We start from the raw sequence: 23,478 nt of genomic DNA, 5'->3' as shown, positions 1-23,478 counted from the left end.
ACCCTACAGTTCAGTCAGTACACTACTAAAAATTTCATTTGTCTTCTGTAGACTGCACTGCCACAAGTCTCCTGTCTGAAACATATCATTTATGTGGACACGAAGACAGTAAATAAATCTGAATACCCTGAAAACGTGGAGATTCATAGTATGCAGGCAGTAAAAGAGCTGGGAGCCAAACCAGAAAACTGTAAGTGAATCAGTTCACAGAGAACTGACTAATAAATCAGTGTTAACAGCAAAATCTGACTTGGCTTAAGAGGGATGGGTAGCAGAAAACCCCCAACCCAGCAAAGGGTGTTGCCAGCAAAGGCAGTGGCAGGTTGCCAGTTCATTCTCTACCTCCCTTTAAATAAACAAAAAAAAAATAAAATCTGTTTTATATTCTTTTGTTCATGTGTCATGTATGTCAGGATAAAACTTTGTTTTTAACTTCTAAACCATAATCAGGATAATTTAATATTTCATCTTTGTTTTAGGAAATGAAATAGAAACTGTTTAAAAGTTTCATTTTCTGCTACTCGTACCTTTTATTTATCTTACTGTCACTATTTTTTCTTTGAAAAGCGGAGAAAGCACTTAAAGCTTCTCTGTTTTTTTTGCTTGGAAATGTCCATTATCTTAATCAAGCTGTAGCTAAAAAAGCATTTAAAGCCAGAGGAGTTACCTTCCTTGCTCCATTAGACAGCCAGGAATGACTGTAAACATCTGCTTTAAGGAAGGAAAACCCAACCCTGATGACCTGTTCTTACATGAGCAGTCTGTAATTAACCACATCTCTCTGGAATAAAGGAAATAAACTGTCAAAGGAGCTTTGGGAAACACATTCATCACAGCTGCTTATCTCTGCTCAGCCTGAGGTGCTGATACAGACCAGCAGTGACCCTAGTGGGTGTTTTTTCTTGGGCTTACTCTCTAAAAAACAAGCTCCTTGCAGACACTGAGAAAGCCATGAAAGCTGGTGATTGTTGTCCTAAGAATAAAGAGGACTAAAACAAAAATCAAAAGTCAAGTGTTCCAGCTTACTGCTTTTCTACTAAACCTACAGCTTACCTGAGAAAGGTTTATTAAAGATTTAAAAAATAAATGGGGGGGCGGGGGGGGAGTTAAAAGGGATCTTGCCTCTGCAACCTTGGCTTTGAAAGATTGATGGACAGAAAAGCTGACTTGCAGCTTTTTGGGGTGTTGGTTTTTTGTTTTGTTTTTTATTTAACTTTTTGTTTATCATCAGTACTGTTTCTCCCCTTTGCTGCCTTTGACAGTTTTATTTGGTCTCTAGAGAACTCCTCCTATGAAACTTTCAGTCAGGTATAAACCAAAATGACAGAAGTGTCACCCAGAATGTGTAGATGCTCAAATACTCATTCCTTTCAAAATTGGCCTTCCCTCTCTTCCTCTTAAAACCAGATTAACTACTCTCTCCAGCACTGTCCATGCAACAGCTTGCTGTGCTGGCCTTCCATGAAGCACCTGTTTCACAAAGATTACAGACATTTTCACATTGATTAATTACAGAAGTAATTTAGAAAGTAGATAAATAACAGTTTTTCTCCTGAATTTTTTAGCAAGCATTCTGCCAAGCAGACCTGTTCCTACAGACTTGGCTTTAGTAATGTACACCAGTGGCTCTACTGGGAGACCCAAAGGAGTGATGATGATGCATAAAAACTTAATAGCTGGAATGACAGGACAGTGTGAGAGAATACCTGGACTGGGGTAAGAACCACTTGGTTGTCTTGTATACGAGAGCTAAAACAACCTCCAGAAGTGTCACATCTATAGAGTTGCTGCTGGCATTTTGTTACCAAGTTTCTTCATGTTATTGTAAGGCCACTACTCTTTAATTTATAAGACTTATGTCTTGTGTGTGTGAACTTCCCTTGTTTGATTTGTTTAATTATTTTTTTTTTCCCAGACCCAAGGACACTTATATTGGTTATTTGCCTCTGGCCCATGTGTTAGAACTGACAGCAGAAGTTTCCTGCATCACTTATGGCTGCAGGATTGGTTACTCCTCTCCTCTCACTCTGTCGGATCAGGTGAGGGCTAGCAGAGCGAGGTGGGGAGCAAACTTCACCTTTTCAGCCTGTTCTCTCCTTGTTCAACTTCCTCCTTCAGTAAAGAAATGCTGATGTATATGGCACACTTCAGAAATGTAAAGTTTTTTCAGAAAATGATGCGAATTAACATTCCTGGTGAACAACAGCAGTGGATTGTACCATATACATTTTATTAAAACCTTTGCTTTTATGATTCTTAGGAAATCTAAAAGCAATCCTAATAAATGCCTATAGCATTATCCACTGGATAACAGGGTAAGAACAGCTCTTAGTAGATCAGCTAAACTGTTTAAAGTGATCCTGAGTTTTGTTCTCACTTTATCAGTTCTTTATCCAGTTATTGCAGATCTTTTATTTAGTCCTTTGCCTTTTTCCCTTTAACAATTCTGATAAATAAGAGTAAATTAAGCCAGAATAGATCCCTCTATGTTTTGCTTGTAGAGAGATTTGCATCAAGCAGGACAAGCTCCCAGAGGAAGATGGAGGAGAAAGCAAATACTTGAGGGAGAAAGTAAGAGAAATATAAACAAAGTGAACTTGTAAAAGATTGAGTATCTTAGTTGAAATAGATGTTAAACATTATCCTTTCCATAACACTGGGAGCAAAATGACACAGGAACAGGGGAAGACATTTGAACAAACTGCATGCTAATATATCTCCTCCTTTTGTTTGTCCTTTAGTTTTCAAGTGCTGTTTCATTTTCAGCTTCATAAATTGACATTTTTTCCTTATTGCAGTCAAGTAAAATTAAGAAGGGAAGCAAAGGAGACTGTACTGTACTTAAGCCTACACTGATGGCAGCTGTGCCTGTAAGTATGCAGAAGCAGATATGTCCAGTAAAAAAATGTTTTGTTTTTTTTTTATGCTAGACAATTACATTTACTAACAGTAAATTTACTAAGAGTTTTTCTCTTCACATGTAAGTAACTCTTACTAAGAGGAAAAGAGCACACACAGACATTCCAGCTGTTGGTGGACTGAACTGATTATTGATGCTGCAGATGAACACAACAGTCTGCCTGTACTAAAGCCAAGATCCTTTTTGATCCAAACCTGTAAATGTTTCAGTGGTCACAGGTGGTGGAGTACTGACACAATAACAGGACACAGTCACAGTCTGGAACTCCTTTTTGCACAGGCACAAATAGGGTGGTTAGAAGGAATCCACTTTAAGGATATTTGGCTCAGTCGCAGACTTAGCAAGTCAAGGTGATACTGAGGCTGTTTCTCTTGCTGTTCTCAGGGTTAGCAGGCCAGGCTTAGCCTTCTCTCAGAGGAAAGAGTGATCAAGAGACTGTAAATCTTGCTTCTGCAGGTTACACTGCTCTGGGAGTGACCAGGCTCCTGCAGTCCATAAGGCTGTGGTGCTGTTCAAAAACTCTGCAAATGTTTGTGTCCTTCTGGTGCCAAGGCCCTCCCCACATGTGCTGCCATCACAGGTGCTGCTTTTAGGATCCTGTCACATCTGTGGCTCATAAAACTGGTAGCACTGGATGGTGCCACATGGTGGTGGGGAGTGAGTAGGAGGATTTAATCTAATTTAGGAACAGTGAGTTTTGGTTGGATCTGGTTGTTCTGCAACATCTTAGAATAGCCAAGAGATGTAAAATCAATTTAGTCACTTGCATTCTTCTGCTTTATAAAATTATAAGTGCATACAGAGGCTTCGTCATCATCTTAATAATTAATAGAGTGACAATTAGTATAAATACCTCGAAATATTGTGCTTCAAAACAAATTTGAAGGAGCCAATCTTTAAACTTCTATTAAATGTTTCACCAATCTGAACAGTGTTTTAGGTTCTGTATATTTGGGTGACCATAAGCTTATTATTTTAATGGAAATTCATCTCTGGTCTGTGACAGAATTGTGGTGGGCTTTTGTCAGATAATTAGAATTACTGCAGTCATGTTGCTCTGAAAGTTGAAGAATTCTCTTGGAAAAGGAAATGGTTACATGAATTCTCTTAGTTCATTCCCTTGCACTTAACCAGTTGCTGTGGATAAACTACAGCATCAGCACTCCCAAGCATGACACATTTTGAGGGGAATATACTAACCTTTAGCAAAGACATTGTGTTAAACTTGAATTTAAAATTTTCTTAATGAGTTTGTCACAGTTTAAGTACAGGTTCAGGTGTAATAGCTCCAAGCTGCAGTGGTCTATAAATTGGCTCATTGATTGCATGTTAAAAGCATTGCACTCAAGCACTACCTAACCCCATGATGCAAGACTTTCACTCTTATTATCCATTTTAAAGGAAGAATAATGAGGGGGGGATTACTTATGATATGGGATTTAATTTACACATGCTGGTCTGTCCCATGTGGTAATTTCCCTTTTTTAACACTTTGTAGGAAATAATGGACAGAATTTATAAAAATGTCATGAGTAAAGTTCAAGAGATGAACTATATTCAGAGAACTCTGTTCAAGATAGGCTATGACTACAAATTGGAACAGATCAAGAGAGGGTATGATGCACCTCTGTGTAACATGTAAGTAACATGGGCCAAGGGTACATTTTGCCTTGGGATCTCTTAGGACAGTCTAACAGAATGATCCTCTGAGCTATCAGACAGTTCTCATATGACATGCAAATAACACCTAATGAGTAACTGAAGTAGTCCAAGTTCTTACTGGAAACAGACATTTCATGGTAATGACTAATCTTCCAAACAGCTGCCTGGTTAATTTTCATTGCATTGTTGGGGAATTTTTTTAAGTGATAAAACTGGAATGTCTGTTAAGCTACAGGAACTCTGCCTCCTCAAGTGCTACACAAGAGGTAATGGGTTTGGATTAGCCCTGCTGTCTACTAAGATCTGGGAAAGTTAATTTTTAAGGTGTTCAAAATAGAAAGGAAGGAAGAAGGTTTGTATCTTCTTATAAGAGTGAGCTAAGTGAATAATTTGTAATGCTTTTTGCCTTCTTTGAAGACTACTGTTTAAAAAAGTGAAGGCCCTGCTGGGAGGGAATGTCCGTATGATGCTTTCTGGAGGAGCACCACTCTCACCTCAAACACAAAGATTCATGAACGTCTGTTTTTGCTGTCCTGTTGGTCAAGGCTATGGACTGACAGAAACGTGTGGAGCTGGAACCATTACAGAAGGTAGTTAAAACACCTGTGGAAATATGCAAGTTAAAGAATAGATATGTATGGACATTTGGTGATTTTTAATTTTTTTAAAATAAGTCAGAATACAGCTACAATACTATAGCTGTAGTTCTGAAGTAAAGTAAATTGAGGTAAGATACACCCTATTCATATTTCAAATAACAAAAATATCTTGCTTTTCTTTCTTGTTCTCTCCCTAAGCTGCTGATTATAGCACTGGCAGAGTTGGAGCTCCCCTTATTTGTTGTGAAATAAAACTGAGAGACTGGCAAGAAGGTGAGAGTAGTAATTGTTCTGATTTCAGAGTAATTAATTTAGCCCTTGTCTAACTGGTATCTTTGCCTATCTGCTTAGCTAGGTGTAGCATATGAAGTAATTGTTCTTTATCTTTGATAAAAGCCATCAGTTAGTGTGCTTTTAACTTCAAGCTGAAGTTTCAAAGTATTTTCTTAGAAGAAAGATACGCAAGTTAAAAATAATTGCTCGGGACTGTGTTGTTTTCAGGGGGCTACACTAATAAAGACAAGCCTAATCCTAGAGGAGAAATTATAATTGGTGGACCAAATGTCTCCATGGGATATTTTAAAAATGAAGAGAAGACAGCAGAAGAGTTTTCTGTTGATGAGAATGGCCAGAGATGGTTCTGTACAGGAGATATTGGGGAATTTCATCCAGATGGGTGTCTGCAGATCATAGGTGGGCCTCAGTTTTTGATACTTTAACATATTAGAAGATACTGACTAACCATAATTATAAACATGTTATTAATACTGTTGACTTTGCCTGGGCTAATCTACTTAAAGTTACCTGTTTATAGAATCGGTGTAAAACACATTTCCAAAAGTCCTCATAGCTGTAGTAAAATTTTGGAAGTGATGCCATTTCCTGTGACATTATCATCATCTAAATTTAGCACACAGACTTTAAAGAATAAATACAAGATTAAATTTTGTACTAATTACAAAGCTTTAAAACCAGAGTATTTTTCTACAAACTGTGTGACAAAAAGTGTAGTGCTATAACACTTCGGTACAGAAATCTTTATAAATCTGGCAGCTATTAGCTGTTTTTAAATTTGTCTTAAGATCTGGTATAGCACAAAATACATATGTGGTATGTATGGAAATGAGTCTGTGGAAATGCTGAAGTTTAAGTGAAACAAGGTTTGTTTTCTTTTTTTTTTTTTTTTTTTTTTGTTTTTTTTTTTCTCCTTCCCCTGACTCCTAGATCGGAAGAAGGACTTGGTAAAGCTCCAAGCAGGAGAATATGTATCTCTGGGCAAAGTAGAGGCAGCACTGAAGAACTGCCCACTGATTGACAATATCTGTGCTTATGCCAAAAGGTGAGAGTGGTATTAATTTAGAAACTCTGTTTAGAGTAAACAGGAAGTACAGGCTCTGATCCAACTATAGCTTTCCTTCTAGTAACCCCCTCCATTAGAGCACAAGTTAGAAACAGCATGTCTGAAGATGCCCAGGTTCCCAGATTCCCTAAAAGCTGAAGAAATTGCCTATTTTTCTATTGGCATTTCTCCTATCCAGATACACTTCTGTTCCATCTCATCCCTTTTCCCTAAACTATATCTATCATTATATATCATTATATTTAGCATGTGTTTTGGCTAGAATATCAGTGAAAAAGTTAATCTGGGCTCTTTGCACCTGATCCAAAGCTTTCCAGTGAGTTTGGGAAATAGTCCCAGTATCTTCCCCTCTCTCCCTGTGTGAGGGAGAACTGCAGAGAAGGGTTTAAACCTCAGGTCTAGTTGGGCATCTAAACAGAGACGTGCATGAGTGAAATGACAGCAAAGACTCATTCTGATCAAACCCAATGATGTAAACCAGTTTAGAATATCTTCTTGATAAGCCATCAGATGTGCAAGCTTAATGCACAGGAAGAATTCTATATGGTAGAATAACTCCAGTTCAGAAAGCCCTGGGCATCTGTGGGTTCAACAGCTTGTAATTTACACTCTATAATGAAAGTCCTGACTGGACCTTTTTTCTTTCTTTCTCTTGCCACTCTGTGTAGTGATCAGTCCTACGTGATCAGTTTTGTGGTCCCTAACCAGAAGAAGCTGACAGCATTGGCTGAGCAGAAAGGCATCAGTGGAACCTGGGTGGACATTTGTAACCATCCTACAATGGAAGCAGAAATACTGCAAGAGATTAAAGACATGGCAAACAAGAGTAAGTACCACAGCACATCCTGCTGGCCATGGGGGTTTATCCAGCAAAAACTGTCATTATCCTCACTAAATGCTCCTTCTTCCAGTTTCTCTGTATCTGCCAAAACTAATAGTTTATCAAGGCAAAGACTGCATGAAATTGTTGCATATTATCCCAGGAATTTGCATAATACTGGTTGTATTGATTACTATACTACTTATCTCCAGAACTGAGTTGAAAAAACCCTTCAGATATTTTGTAAAAAATACAAATTGCTTGTGTAATATGGTTAAAATAAGGTCTGAAAGAGCTGTTAATTGGAAGAAAAGTTGCAAGGCATTTGCTGGCAAGGAAACTGGTTAAGCAAGATATTTCAAAGCATTTTTTTCCCCATACAGCTTTGTTCCCTACAGCTTTGAGCAGCCATGATCCTTGTGGTTGCAGAGGCTTAAAAGCCTGCTGTTCTTTGCTGTGGTACTGAATGATCAAAAGTGTCCTCAGTACTTTATGGGACAAAAAAAATGAACAAACTCAGTGGGGAAGAAAGTGTCTAAAGCACTTGGCACCTCATACAAGGATGCAGCAAAAGCTGCACTTAAGCACATGCTAAGCATTTCTCTTGAACAGAGGAGAATCTGCCTTTTGAAAATGAGAAAACAAGAATGAAATGCACTACTAAGGCTTACCTTGAAAAAGTAAGTCGATCCATATGTTTAAGGCTTAGCTTTAAACACTTTAATCCCTGGGGGTTTTTATGGTGAATTAGGCAAATCACTATTCATATAGGTTGTGTATTTGAATTCTTTGCTTATACATTCTTCCTGCCTTCTAGATAGTAATCTACTATTGAGATACAGCTAAGTTATGTGAAACCTTTTTCAAAACTATTTTAAAGTGGTAGTTCTTGTTCTTAGCAGAGCATGATGCACCTTCATCATGAGCAGGCACAGGCACGCATCTGAGTAAGAGGCAGCAGCACATCCTGACAGCAGGTGAAGTTAGAAAGGCAGAGGAGCTGCTGGGTCCCACTTCTGCTGCCCCCAGAGGCTGTGCTAGAATTCAGCTACAAGGCCATGTCTGTGGATCCCATTCCTGGCCTACCTGCAGGAGCTGGTAGCAAACTTCATGCAGTACTGGGCACATGCAGCAGCTCCCTGTGCTGTTCCTGCTGCTCCTGCCCTTCCCCCTGAAGCAGTTCCCTTTCTGCTCCTTTGCTTCCCCCTCTTGGGCTATTACCTGTGCAAGAGGGAGAAGCAGCCTTGGTTGCAATGAGGCCGTGCATGGGCCAAGCCGCTGATTGTCGCTGAAGGGAAAATAAGTGGCTAATGTAACAAAAATACAAAGAAGTCCCTTAGTTTTGAACTCTAAACAGACTTCTAGGAATAAAAAATATAGGAAAGAAACATTCAACCAGGAAAGTGTACAAGTACTTCATTATAATTTAAATATGAAGCATGTCCAGCTAGTCTGAATTAACCTAGTTACTCTATTCCTTTAGCAAAGATACAACTATAAATTTCAGTGTATGCTCTTGTGGCAGTAGTCTCAGAGCTTCAGGCTACTCAGTCATTTGTTTCAAGCTTTAGATTTTGCATTGTCACATCCAATGCAAGCTCTAAACACAGTGTTATTAAAGTATTTGCACACTAACCAGCATTCAATGATGGGACAGGAAGACATTTGCTGTGGCCCTTCTGTAAGGTTATTTCATTAAGTAGGACAGCATATTCTACAAGCTACAGGGTGCTGACCAGATTTTTAGGGAACTTGAAATAGTATTTCATTTGGCTTTGTAATCACAGTCATGCTTTTCTTTCTTCTTGTCCTTGCAGTGAAATTAGAAAGGTTTGAAATACCCATCAAGGTCCGGTTAAGCCCTGAACCGTGGACCCCCGAGACTGGGTTAGTAACAGATGCTTTCAAGCTGAAAAGGAAAGAACTGAAAAACCATTACCTCAATGACATTGAAAGAATGTACGGAGGCAAATAAACAGCTCTGCTGACCTGGCAGTTGTGCAGGTGGTTCCTTCTCATGCCTCAGTTTTGGATGTCTGTGTATACTGTAGATATCACACATTCAAAAAATACACCAAATGGATGACTGTTTCTATAATCTCCATCAAGTAAAAGAGAGTATATCTTAGACTTCAAATTCTTAATTATTATCAGATTAGATACTGATGGTCTTCAGAGTTTCGTGTGATCATCTCCAGTTTTGAGACAAACATCATTATGTGAAGTAGTGTGACCAGGTAATTTTATTGTTTCTCTAGCACATTCAGACTGCTGACAACTTCTCTTTAACTCGTGCTGAAGTTTGGCCTATATTTCAAAGAGGAAAAAATAATGTAATTGTGATTATTCTTCTGTCAAGTGTCTTATTAAGACACTTGTAATAAGATACTTCCCTCTAGCAAGGAGGGAAAAGGAGTATCTAATGTCTACCCTTCTCCATTGAAAAACAAAACCAAGACAACAGCAGTAGTCAAGAACTTGCTAGAGATCACTAAAACCGCACTGCTTGAGAGTGGGTGGGTTCTTCTGCACATCAGTATCTTGAATATTTACAGTGCCTACAAAAGATTAGAAAGTACACTTACTGAAACAAAGGTGAACTAAAAAGCTTTCTACAAACAAGTGTTATAAGAAATCTCACTCGAGAGCATTGAATTAACTGTATTTCAATGTCCAGCTCACCAAACAGAGTGTAAAAGAAAACAAAGACTTGCACTGCTCTGGGGGTGCTGGTGAGAAATCAGTGCCTGAATGCAGAACTTGCATCTGGACTAGCAGACAGCTGTGAAACTGATGGGCAGTGGTCTCTAAACAGACTTGAAACTCAGAGGAGTTTTGGTGGAGTTTTTTGAGAGGCGATGGATGTTTTTAAGGCACTGATTCTCTAGACGTGAGTACTGGTACAGGTTACCTGGACATAACCTAGAGGATCAGGTTTTAAATGTCTGCATTCCTTTATGGAAGGTATTTCCGTTCACCTTTTAATTGTGCTAAGCATGACAAGGCAACCAGAAACCAACAGGAGTTTTCCCTGTCCAGTTTTGTTTTACTTACAGAAAAGTAGTCTGTGGCCAGGCAATCTTAGTTTCCTGGAAACTTGTAAAAAGGGACAAATCACTCTTTCCAGAAATTCATTATAAAATGTTCTCTTATTAACTGGAAGCAAAGAAGGAGGGCGATATAATTTAATAATAGTTCATCATTTTGTGTGCCGAATCCTGTACCGTGTCTTCTGAATTGTAACTGAGCTTCTGCATCCTTGCCAGCTCTTCACACTTGAACCATAAGTGCTGTAAAAAGTGGAGGCTCTTGATACTGTTCTACTTTGCACTTTCTTAATCGTTTTATATATGTTGCTTACATTTTGTACAGCTGTAGCCCTCGACTGCTCTGTATTGCAAATTAATTTGAAAGTATTTATAGATTTCTATTCATAATATTTGTATTGTGTATATTATGGTTAAAAATAATTTGGCATTGTCACTGTACAGAAAGTAAAAGATTTTGTATGTTGCTTCTCTTGAACACACAAGCTTGCAGTTTCAGGACAAGTTTTTCTTTTTCTGCATGTATATGTATTATTTTCCAGTTAAAATAGACTTTGGCAAAAATAAATAATGGCTCTACACTCTTCAAGTAAACAATCCCTTCTCCTGGGGACCAACTTCAGACTTCACCATGCATTAATTTTCTCTGGCTAGTCCAGAACACTGCCAGCTCACCTTTCAAGAACCCGAAGGGAAAAGAGAGAAAGAAAATCTGGTATATGAAGGTGACAGTATCCAGCTGTGCTTGGAACTACAAGAGTCACTAAATGAAACAAAAAATTAGCTTTTCTAAAAAAATATTTTTTTAAGATACAGACAGGTTTTGTTTTTTTTTTTTTTTTTTTGTTTTTTTGGGGGTTTTTTTGTTTGTTTGTTTGTTTTTTGGTTTTTTTTTGTCAACAGGGAATACTTCCTATATCAGTAGCAACTTTTAAAATTACTTGGTCCTAGACCCATGGTACCAATTTTTCCACGTTTTAAAACTGGTCTGTTAATAGCCTTTAGTCAGCCTATTAGCATCACAAAAGTGAAATACACGTAAGAAAGATACTTACACTTGAGTCTGTCAGCAGGTTATAAGACTTTTTTTTTTTAAAGCCATGAATGTATTTATATGAAATGTGTTTTATTTTTTGTGTCTTGGTTGACTGAGGATCACTATTTTCAAAATATGTATACACACTTACACAATGTTAACATTTCAAAAGTGGAATACAGCTTAAATGGTTCAACAGCTTTGTGTTTCAGAATATCTTTGTAGTACACAGGCTCCTTGTTCCTGTTCTGTGCCTCACATTCTGTCTAAAACTGAGCCTACCTTACAAAGACTACTCAAAAGCAGCAGCAGTGAGTCCATACATCAGGTAATAAAAATCAAGCCTCCAGCAGACCTGGTTTTACTTGTAAAGAATGAACTAGAGGTGGATGTACTGCAAAAGAGAATTTGCTACATCATCAGCTTTTCAACCACCTTTGGAGAAGGGGAAGGATTACATCAGGCTCCCTTCAAATACAGGAACTGTTTGCAAATCCCTTGCAGTGGGGCAAGAACTTTATCTTTCATTAGAATGAATTCTAAATCCTTTTTGTGACAGCTTGTGGAGGAGAAAGAGAATGAGCAAGAATGCTTAATTCTTGCTATTAAAAAGAAGAAACTAGGATGGAGATGAGAGAGTAAATCACTTCAAATCATGTGATAGTTACAGATGTTAAAGGTGCTGTTTATCTTGTGCTGGGCTGAAACGATGTACCCTGTGGGACTGAAATGTGGGGGAAAGGTTCATGTGCTCCTGAGGGTTCTGGAATGCTGGAAGTTCTTCAGAAAGCAGGTTAAGAATTTTAAATCATCCTTCTAAGACTGAGGAAACAAGGTCAAAGAGAAACAAAATTCAGTTTGGACATATCTTGTGTAAGATTATATTTAGGCCTTCTACCTCCAAGTACACTGTCAAGATGTCTAAAGCCAGAGTGTAGCTACCCCAACAGGGGGACTAGAAAGCTTTAGCTGTGAAGGAAGATTAGAGGGGTCTAGCTGGCCTGAGGAGGAATGGCACGTGCCACAAGATGATTAACCTGCCACTCCATGTACAGCTGCTCTGACAAAGGCACAGAGCTGGCCCCTGGGAAAGAGGAAGAACAGGGTGAAAGTTTGCATGAAGTGAAATGGATGATTTAGTGTTTTAAAAGAAACACGGGATTTTTAACCAATTCCTTACTAAATACTGAACTAATTGCCCAAGATCTTTCCCACTGAAAATCTTCAGAGCCTCAGTGTCAATGAGAGTTCAGCAAAGCCTTTGAGGAACAGCCTTGGCACGACCCATGGGTGGGGCTGGCAGGGACAGGTCCTGGCCATGACACAACGGGAATGGTGCCTGCAACAGGTACAGATGTCATTAAGTGGCTTAAAAGGGGGAAAAAATGAGCCTAAAGAGGGAGAGGAAGGAGTTACTCCCTTAGGAACAGGTGAGGTGGTGTGTAGTACTATTGTAAACCACCCCACACAGTCACAGTGACAGCCACTCAGAGCATCACCTGCAGGGTGCTGCCTGCCAGCTCCTCCAGCACAAACTGCAATTTCCAGCACACTGGCAGGCTATAAAAGGAACAGAACACCAGTTCAGAATGTGGGTCACTCATTTTCACTAGATAAAAAAAAAAAAAAAAACAAAAAACAACCTTAATCTACCACATCTCAGAACAATAGTTTCAAATAACTGTGTTGTATTCTAACAATAAATTAGTGTTGTTTTGCAATTACATGCAAAACAAGAAATAAATTCTTACTGTGTATTTGGTTTTGGTGTGTTGGGGTTTTTGTTTGTTCGTACCTTGGCTTTGTTTGGTTAATTTTGTTTGTGGTGGGTTTTCTTTTCATTCATACTGAGCCTACCCAATGGCTAAGCTCTATTTACATGACAGTAAAGCAATTTCCTTTTTGAAGGCTAAAATTTACACACTCAAAGCTTAAAAATAATAAATCTGGTGGGTTTTTTGCATTAAGATGATGCATAGGTCATCTACAAAATGCAATCAACAAAACTTGCAGTCAATGGTTACATGGAACTGCAAGCAATACACAGAATAACTCTGTGTGACATTACCTGGATTAATAAAACACAATTCCAGTTAACTCAGTGCTCTGCAAAGTGGATCAGTGATTGCTTTATGATAGAAGTACATCAGCCATGGAGGATAAGGGCTGGATATATCAAATATACATTTGTACTTAGCCTGTCATTTTCACATAATTTAATCTGAATGAGTTCTGACAGAAATGGGGTAATGTTTGCACTATTGCTTTGCTACTGGGTGCTGTAATAGGTTGGATCTTGCTATACACCTTCACTGGGGAGAGACACGTTTTGAAGAAAATGAAACCCATTCTAGATTGATAGTGTTCTAATGAAGCTGAATATCACAGGTGGAAGCATGTAGCCTTGACATTAGACCAGTGCTAATTAATTTAGACAAACAGAGCTCTGGCCAGTGTCTGATCCTCACAGACTTCACTTGCACTTTTAAAGCAAAAAATAACTAAAGCACCAAAACAAAGAAAAAACGAAACCAAAACCACATCACAAACTGTTGAGTTTTCCCCTTGTTCTCCCATTTTGAAACACCAGTAAAGTGGTTAATGAACACTACTGGAGATGCCAGAGGTCACTACTTGTTTGTCACACCTGCTTTCTGCATTTACCCTCACATGTCTCCAAATACAGAGGTTTGCCCACCACCTCTATGTTATCTCTTATTTCTGAGCAGGAATGCCCATCACTCCAAGACATGACCTCCTGTCAATTTAAATGCTAAAAGAAAAAGGTGTCATATGTTTCACTTTTTGAAAACATAGAAAAGACTTCAATTTGAAACAGTTATGGACTACTTCTAGCAGAGCAGCTGAAATTATGACCTCAGTCCACATGTTGTTCCAGCCCTCGGAGTTGTTTCTAGGATTTTTAATTGTTTTAAACAACTAACCCAAACTTTTCCTACCAGATATAAATCAGTCTATTACTTACTGTGCTCCCCCAAGGAGTGAACATGAAGAATGGATCACTGTTCTCTATAGGTGCCTGCCCTACTCTACCTTCTGCCTTTTGAGTTGAAGCAATCCCAATTTATATTATTAAACCCAGTCTTCTGAAGGAGTAAGCCCAGCTGTCCATGTCCTACCTTTTGGCAGTCAGGAACAAAAAAGAGAAGCTTCCTTTTCTAGGAAGACTTAAATATTATTTTCTTCAGCCCAGTGGCAATTCTGCAAAAGGAGCAATTTCTGGATCCACTTTCAACATACCTGCAAAAACATCTTCTGGTTTGGGCTGATTTATTTTTCCCAGCACTCATAAATCTTTAGACTGCATCAGCTGTCAGAGCCTCGCTCGGGATCATTACCAAGAGCAATTGCCTGCAAAGCCTTACTGACATCTATACCCCCAAAAACAGCAAGAACTTTCCAATATATTCCAGACCACATTTCTAGAACAGTATTTGTTTCCATGCAACTGTTGACCTTGCGTGAGCGTCTTCAGCTTTGCAGTGTTAGCATTTAAAAGCTGCTGTCTACACTGAGCAAGTGTACATCAGTAATTTAATGTTATAAACAGCAAAACAGTGAATAAATCACTGGAATTATCACAAAAAGCATTTCTCATTTCAGTGTTTCATTTCTTCTTAGAGAAACAGCAGAAGCACAACATGTTCTCAGTGAAAATATTTACAACCCAAGAATCTGGCTCAAATTTTGTTTGACTTCATCCAGGTATGTGTTGGAGAAGAGTCTAAACTTTAGCAAATTTTAGAGGGATATGTTAATTTGAAATAGTTACTTTGGGCAGCTCAACATTTACTGCTTAAGAGTGCTTTTGGCAGGGCATTTGCCATAGGGTTATTCACATTTTACCCTGACAGAGAGGTGCCAGCCTGTTCTGCAGTGCCCCTGCACCACTCAGAACTCAGACCTACAACACAAGTAGTAAAGATAAGGAAGCCACAAATTATTTCTTTCACTTTTAATATCATAAGAACAAGCTATGAAAATTTATAATAATAGTATTAATAATAAAAGGTAGAGTAACTGGTAGGTTTGGGGGTTTTTTGGTGGTGTTTTTTCCCTTGTTTTTTTGTTTGGTTCTTTTGTTTTTTTTAAATTAATCTTACAAGACATCTTAAACAATTTCAAAAACTTACAAAATATATTAAAGTGTGGAAAGTTATTTTACCAGTAAAACAGCATTTCTTTACAATGTGCTTTTCTCCAGACAGGTTAAGGAAGCACAGGCATATCAGAACAAACCATTCATACCATCAGAACAAATCCCTTTTCTCCAACATAGGCTTTTTAAATCAATTTAACTGTAGTATGCTAAAAGAACACAGCAACAAAAAAGCAGTGACTGCTATAGACAACACAGAGAACATACACAAAAGAGAAGCTCTCTCAAGTCTTCAGTTGCTACAATTTCACATGTGGAAGTGCTTAGCTCTTCAGCTGGCTTTGTTTCACTGACTGGTTGCACAGGAGTTAATTTGGTCTTGAACAAAGAAATGGAAGCATTAACTCCAGTTCAGTTTCAAGCACAAACATAGATGCCCATTGTAAATTTTGGATATTGCAGCAGAGACAGCAACAGTCACACTAAACCAGCTGTAGGGGATTGTACAGAACGAAATGAAAGCATTTTTGTGTTTTCTGCTAATTTCAGCACAGAATATTAACAAGCAGCACAGAGCTTGTAACAAAGAGATTTTTTGTTTGTGCCATTAGTTACTCCATTGTAAAACCACCACGTAATTCTAATAGCAACATTTCCACTTAGTATAATAAATAAAAATCTTTTGCAAACCAGCATTTTCAGTTATAAAGAGCAAGAGCTAATTATGGTAGTACTGAATCACCCCAAGTAATCCTCACTGGAGAGGATGGAAATAGGCAGGAATAACTGGTACCTCTCCCTAGCCTGAAGCAATTGCATTCCAATAAATTTCCCTACAAAACCTCTGGGTATGCATACGAAGTCCTACTCCATCTACAGATCTTATTCTTGAGTTTTAACTGGGTTTGTCCACCTAGACCAGTTATTTATCTTCCTCAGTCATATTCCAGGTAGTGGTAAGTTTTTTTTGTTTGGTCGGTTTTTATAATATTAATTGCAAAAGTCAGATTTAAAAGCAGCTTGCATTTAAATAGCATGAAAATAATTGAGAATCACATCTGATTCATTGAAACATTGCCTCGTATATTTTGAATCTGCCGGTCCGCCTAGAAAAAGCTTAAAATTATTATACAAATTCAAACTTGGATAAAAATATCCATTAAGTATTTATTCACAGCACAAGCTTACCAGGTACTGATATAAGTGTGTGTTCTGGTGACTGCCTTCAAAGACCAACAAGCCAATGCCACAGCTGCACCCATTGCTGCATTTTAAAAGGCAAAACCTGTTTTGTGTATGCAAAGCAGATCTGTAACACCACTTACACAATCAACAAACAGCTAATAGAATACACCACGCCAGTGTCACACCTCAACAATGCTGTACCAGTTACAGGCATGCTTAGGTGATGCTTTCTTTTCAATCATCTAGAGGAAATACAAATATATGAACATCACGTATTCTCTTAAGAACAAACACTAATTAAATAGAATGATTCTTCACTACATACAGAAATAACAATGTATTTATTACAATATTTACAATTTTCAAAAATTCTGTTCTTGCACTGTTCTGCAGGAATTCTAACTCTTCAGCCTGAAAAATAGGTAGACACAGTAATTTTGACCATAAACAGCCTCTGAATAGAGACAGGTTACTAATTCTAACTTACTGGTGAAAAGACTAGAGAGTCTGAAAAGGAAATAAAGCCACTCATTTCAGCTAAACATCCCATTGTTTGTAGGATTACATCGCAAACTACAGATGCTTTAAGATGTTTTACACAAGTGAGATATTGCTCATTTTCACAGTTTTCTCCATTTAAGACACTGAACAAGTGAGCTGCTTTCAGACTGCTCTTGTCATTCAAACATGGGTTAGGACAAAAGTTAGAAGCTCCCCTCCTGTATTTTTAGTTACAAGCAAGTCTATGCTCAGGGATACAGCTACAGCCATACAGCTACATTTTGGGTTTGTTTTTTTGTTTTACTCAGCTTAAAACAGAAATGCACCAGTTTGAAACAAAGCTGCTGATACTCAGATTTGCTCTTAAGTTCCAAAGTTAAGGTGGACTCTCTTAACTTAGTCTTGAAAAAAGTGTTTCAAAGTAGCTGTAAGCTTTAAACTACAAATTTAAAGCAAGACACACAAAACCCCAGAATCAATAATTAAACGCAATGTTTAAAAATAACATGAAAAATACAGTAAAAATCTGCATGAGAGAAAGACAGTGTTAGCAGTGCAGAGCTGCTGTTCTCAATTGAAAATGATGCAAGCACCTGTTCTGAGTAACAGTACTGATGAGAAAAATTGAAGGCTTCACAGTAACGCACACTTTCAGCGCCACTTTTTAACTACAGTGTTTCCTGAAAAGACAGAAAGGATTCAAAACTTGCAGACTTAATATGGTAAAAATAATCCAAACCTCAAAGCAACAGAATGCAGAACTAAAGCCAACAGAAAACTGAAATTTCAATTAATGTATACGACCTATTTCTAGGCCACGGTAAGACTTAGAAAGGAAAATAATCAGTCTGAAGTCCTTCACATGTATGTGAAGACTTATTGGCACAGGAGCTCTGAATCATTCAGCATGCCCTACATATGAATCCATGGAATTAACAACCAAAGTCTGGGGAGCTCAGACCTAGAGGAAACCCAAAGAGATACAGTCCTTTGGCATCAGAGAAGGTAAACGTTACCTTTCTAATGGATTGAGAGATTACAAACTCAGGAGCTGGATTTGCTCCTTTCACTAACAGTAGAAACCATAGCGATCCTTCCCAGCCTCTTAAAGCCAGGAGTAGGGAGCTTTCAAAATTACATCTTCATGCCACGAGCATCTTCTTCAAAAGAGAGAAGATGCTACTGTAAAAACAGATCTTTTCAAGTTGAAAAAAAATTACGTTTGGTCAGAATTGTACATGAATAGAATTTTGTGTTCAAACAGAACAGTTTGAGCACTCAGCAGTGGCAGCATAGCTGCACGTAAGGCATTTTAGGAATGATTCGAGTACAGCTCGCTGCCTTTAGCACTTTACTAAATTCAACTAACACAAGCAACCTCTCACATTTTATTACTAAAGCTGTGGTCACTGGAATCAACCCCCAAACATCTGCAGACCGTCCATAACATGAGATGCAACACAAAGAGCGCGTGCATTCCCTGCGTGGGAGCAGCTGCCTGCACAGCGGACTCTAGGTGCCGAACCAGAGCTCACTCCCCGTGCCGGGCCCTGCTAACTGGCCCAGTCCTGGAAGCGGAAGCAGTCCCCGGCGATCTTCCACACGGTGTTGGTGGGGGTGGCCTGTGCTGTCAGCAGGAAGTTCTGATTGAAGTAGCGCTGCTTATCCCCATCAAATTTCACAGTCCCACTTGTCACCACGAGGACTGTTGTCTGGCCTTGAGTAGCTTGCTCTTCACAAGGAGGTATGAAATGATGAAGAAAACAACTCAAACAAAGACTAGCAGGTAAAGAGGCAGGAAATGCACACAGAAGCTTGGTTCAACTCTGGTTACACTGCGCCAGGCTGACAGCTGGGTACAGGCAGGGAAGTGCAGCTCTGGTGCAGAGTTTCTACACAGACAGCGGTGGGTTCACCAACACGGCTTTGCCATTTTCACCTCCTGCTCTTCATTTTAGAGCACTGACAAACACCTCTGTTTGTGCTTAGAATAAGCTCTCATTATTTGAGATATACACACATATAGATATTTAGCAACTTGCATATACCTTTCCCCTTGGTTATTAGAAATTTTATCTTTTCCACAACAGAGCAAAGCAAGTGTGTTTGACCACAGGCTTTTCCCTTACTTTTATTCCCAAAACATCCATTAGAAGCAGTTTACTAACTTCTCAATTATGTAAGCCTTTCTTTAGGAGTTGTTAATCAGAAATCTAAAGAACTTAATGCCTATTCTAGATGTAAAGAAATCAAAGTACATACAGATCAATAATGATTTGTTCCACAGTATACTGCAGGTCAGTACAAGAGGCCACCATAGGGGTCTCCCGAGCACAACACAACCTGATAAGCCAGGCTTTTTCCACACATGAAAACAGATCATGTCTGAATATGAACTAAACAAAAAAAAGTCCTTAAAATATTTTCCCAGACATGAAAAAAAGTGTATAGTTGCCACATCTCTTGATCTGTGCTTTATTTAAGCACAACTTGACATTTAAAACTTCGGTATTTTCTCTAAAAGCACTATTATAATTGCTCCCTTTCAACAGTTACAAAAAAAATGAAAAAACAACTAAATAAATTATAATACAACCTTACCGTGAACAGGCTGGCAGTCCAACACATTAACCTGGAATTCACTTGATGGCAACATTTCAAAAAACTTATTTAGCTCTTCTTGCCCAGACACTGCATTTCCATTCCAAACTAATGTGGCTTTGTCCAAATACAGTCTGGTTAAAGCCTGAGTGATTATGAAAATATACATTTAGGAAAAATATGTAAACATACAATGGACAACATACAAAACTTACACTCTGAATTACTGATTGCTGCTGTTACTTTGACAGATAAAATGCCTTCCTGAAACAGTAGCTCCTTTTAACAACCAGTGCTCCTGACCAAAAACTAACAAATACGTTTTCCTTTATGAGTGGCACAGTGACTCATGTCTCAAATACTGATAATATCCCTTCAACAAAAGTAATGACATAACTGAGGTAGCTGCTAACAGAAGGCCAGTGCTACCTTTCCACAATAAGTTTATCACTGATTTTACTTTTTTTTTATTTCTGAGAGGGAGAGTGTGCACACAATACAGTGTAGGTCGGGAAATTATAATTTCAGGTTAATAAAAAGAAGTGAACAAGAGCAGGAAAAACTTGAAAAGGGCAGCAGCATACCAGAACGTCCTAAATGTTTAATAAGTTGTCATAGCTGAGTAACTGCCCAACTCTCCTTTAAGGTGCTAACACATCCCTGTCCAATCTGCTCATGTGCAAAGTGACTGTGAAGTAACATGGTGCTTTCATGTGCTGGTACCTTCACATAACCACAATACATTTAAAATTCCAAAGACTAGGCTCCAAGACACTTCAGGCACTCCAAAGAACCCCAGAACCAAAAGTGATAACTGCTGTTGAAAAAGTCTGGGGAAAAAGTAGTTAAATCCTGACCTCAAGGGAAAATAAAGCAAGTTCTGCTTCCCTATACTGACCAAACACTGTACCTGTAAGACATAGCTGCACACCAACTGAATGAGGGTCATGAGAAGTCTAAGGCACTTTCTGAACAGCCCCTTTTATAGCAAGGCTGCACAGGAACACAAAATCCTCTGCAGGGCAGCCTGAGGAACAGCTGCCCTGTTCTACTATGGCCAGTACAGCACAGGGTAACCAGTGTTCAGGTGCTTTCTGTGTAATGACAGAAATGCATATAAAAAGTGCCAAGACAATTTTAATTATTGTCAAAACAGCTACATACCCTTCTTCTTTTGTCCATTGTCTCATAGTAAATGTTGACAAACTCATCTGCAGCTCTACAAGCTTGATCCACATAGGTTTTGAAATCCTGGATGGAAGAAATAATATCAAATTTCTTTAGTTATGCAACCCAATCATTGACTCAATTTCTCTTGCAATTCACTTTGACAGGTCTTTTCCATCCTCACCAAGAGATGACATTAAATAATGTTGAAATTTATTCTAAATTCCTTTTCTACTTGTAGAAGTACCAGCTGTTAGGCAGCTGACAGTTTCAGCATTAATTTTGAATGCTGATATATTTATTGTATTTAAATTGCAAATATTTACATTGGAAAATGGGCTACAGATGGTTGCAGGTAGTGTGGCTGGGTAATTATTCAAGGAAAACAGTTGTTGCTGTGATGGCTGTTCTGAAATAAGGAGCAAGATTTATTAATGTACTTCTGAGAATTAGCAAGAACCCCATCACACTGCCATCCAAGTCTCATTTTTTAACATAGCTTTACATACAGAAATATAAAATATAGCAAAAGAGAGAACACCAACATCTGGATGTATTCCTTCTAGTACTGATCACAAAACCAAACACTTCTCCTGACACCTTACATTTTCTTTACATCTCTCTACTTTCATTCAACCCCAGGTAACAGCCTTTGTTGTCCCACCACTGCACTGTGATCTCACTGGGTTATTTGCTCAGTTTGTTCATCTGTTTGGCCCTTGATCTCTTACAGACCCTGAACTGGGATATCCTGGAAAGCAGATTCTGAATTTCTTGTCCATGCATCCATAAACCTGCATTTGGTCCTCTTAACACCAATTATTTAAAATGCTATTATTTATCACTGTCCTATTTCAGTATTATTCTCTCAGTATCTGCAACTCAATCTGTGCTGAACAATTTCACTGCCTTTGGCTGCTTTTACTGAATATATTCCAGAACTACCAGGAATTTCTCCAGCATTAACACAAGACACAGTCATAACCAAAGAAAGCTTCAATCTGAAAAGTAACTAAGGCCTATCAAATAATACCTGATTATTCAACAAAGCCAAACATGTTTCTGTGCACTATCTTTTCTCTCCCCCTGCAAGGACACAAACTTCCTACCTTCCCCAGCAATTCCCAAACTCACAGGCTAATGCCAATCCCAAAAAGTGCCCAGAGAAATTCTGCAGACAGGAGTGTCAGACCTGCCCCTGGGAACAGTGACTGCAGCTCTGCCTGTTGTGGCAGTGAGAGCAGGGGCCTGTGAGCCCTCAGCCAGCTCACACTGCACACCAACCCTTCCCAACCAGCACCAAACATCCAGTTCCCAGCAGATGGAATGGGCATGACCTTGGGCACTGGAGAAATATCAGGAGACTGGAACGAGTTGTTGGGGTACCTGCAATAGAAGTCTAATAGGAAATAAACTGTCGGGTTTGGGAAGTTTTTACAGCCATAACGACCAAAAAGTTTTAAACTCTAAACAATTTAGCCTGGAATAAACTTCTGGAGGTCATCTGGTCCTAACCCCTTTTCACAGCAGAGCTGACTCCAAAGGTTGATCCACATTCCAGGTTGGATCTGACCGCTCTGTGTCCTCTGTCCTGTCTCCTGCCACGTCTGGACATCTCCGAGGATGGAGACGGTGACAGTTCCTTCGGGTTCCAACGTCCAACCACCTCACTCAGAAACCCTCCTTCTTTTAGCAAGAATGCCGTAATTGAAAAAAACAACCAACCAACCCCAAAATCAACTTCTCGAAGACTCTAACGGCAACTCCAAGCAGTTTCCCAACCCACACGGCTGCTACCGACGGCCTCACTGAGCTCTTCTCTGCCCTAAGACAAAGGACGAGGACGCTGAAGCCGCAACACACGGGCCCCTGCCCTGCCCCGGGGACCCTCCGGAGGGTGAGAGTGACCCCTGCCCGCACCCCGCGCTGAGGCGCTGCCGCCCTTCCGTTCCGTCTCTCAAGCAGCGAGGACACTCTCGACGGCCTCCCCGCGCTCCCACGCCCGCCCTCTGACACACAGCACCCTCCCGAGGCGGGCACTCCGCGCTCCCCTCCCCGCGGCCGCGGTTCCTGGCGGTTCCCGGAGCGGCCTGGACTCACCACGGACGCGGCCATGGGGAGGCGAGGCGGGAGGGCGCCGGAAGTGCACTGCTCCACCACTTCCGGCCGCGCGTCCTGCGCCGAAAGCGTTCCGCCGCGGTGCCCTGAGAGGCGTTCCGCCTACAAACAAGGTCCGGCTGCGGGCGGGAGTTTCCTTCCAGAATCAATATTACCAACATTTCAAATCAGTGCTGCTGGAAATATCCGCAAAGAGCTGATACTGGGGAAAAAGAATTACAATTGTAATCACAACTAAATAGCCAATAGTATTATATATTTCTCTTTTTGTACGGAGTAATTCTTAGAAGTGACTGCTTTAGAACTTCAGTCAAATTTACTCAAAGAAACTAAAACTAACTT

General features: G+C 39.4%; 2 protein-coding genes across 6 annotated transcripts in view; one reads left to right on the top strand and one right to left on the bottom strand.

The window, feature by feature from the left end:
* Nucleotides 1-13,209, top strand: part of ACSL4 (acyl-CoA synthetase long chain family member 4) — a 58,332-nt gene extending 45,123 nt beyond the window's left edge. For all 5 annotated transcript variants that reach the window (XM_062503206.1, XM_062503203.1, XM_062503202.1 and 2 more), the window contains 11 exons: nt 52-190; nt 1,566-1,716; nt 1,916-2,039; nt 2,799-2,870; nt 4,419-4,558; nt 5,000-5,172; nt 5,380-5,454; nt 5,683-5,874; nt 6,406-6,520; nt 7,210-7,367; nt 9,179-13,209. In XM_062503206.1, coding sequence (XP_062359190.1) covers nt 52-190; nt 1,566-1,716; nt 1,916-2,039; nt 2,799-2,870; nt 4,419-4,558; nt 5,000-5,172; nt 5,380-5,454; nt 5,683-5,874; nt 6,406-6,520; nt 7,210-7,367; nt 9,179-9,336 — 1,497 coding nt within the window. In that variant the 3' untranslated portion in view covers nt 9,337-13,209. The remainder of the gene's footprint in view (nt 1-51; nt 191-1,565; nt 1,717-1,915; nt 2,040-2,798; nt 2,871-4,418; nt 4,559-4,999; nt 5,173-5,379; nt 5,455-5,682; nt 5,875-6,405; nt 6,521-7,209; nt 7,368-9,178) is intronic.
* Nucleotides 13,210-15,246: 2,037 nt separating this feature from the next.
* NXT2 (nuclear transport factor 2 like export factor 2) lies at nt 15,247-23,178 on the bottom strand. Its single transcript, XM_062502932.1, has 4 exons — nt 23,119-23,178; nt 21,016-21,102; nt 19,852-19,996; nt 15,247-18,982 (listed from the first exon to the last, which is right to left on the bottom strand). Exons 1-4 carry the CDS (start codon nt 23,131-23,133, stop codon nt 18,804-18,806), a joined length of 426 nt encoding a protein of 141 aa, XP_062358916.1. The 5' UTR covers nt 23,134-23,178; the 3' UTR covers nt 15,247-18,803.
* Between the last annotated feature and the right edge of the window lie 300 nt (nt 23,179-23,478).

Source organism: Cinclus cinclus, chromosome 15 (genome assembly GCF_963662255.1).
Source record: "Cinclus cinclus chromosome 15, bCinCin1.1, whole genome shotgun sequence".
Taxonomy (NCBI): domain Eukaryota; kingdom Metazoa; phylum Chordata; class Aves; order Passeriformes; family Cinclidae; genus Cinclus; species Cinclus cinclus.
The sequence above is the reverse complement of the archived record's forward strand: the minus strand, read 5'-3'. Positions and strand labels throughout refer to the sequence as shown.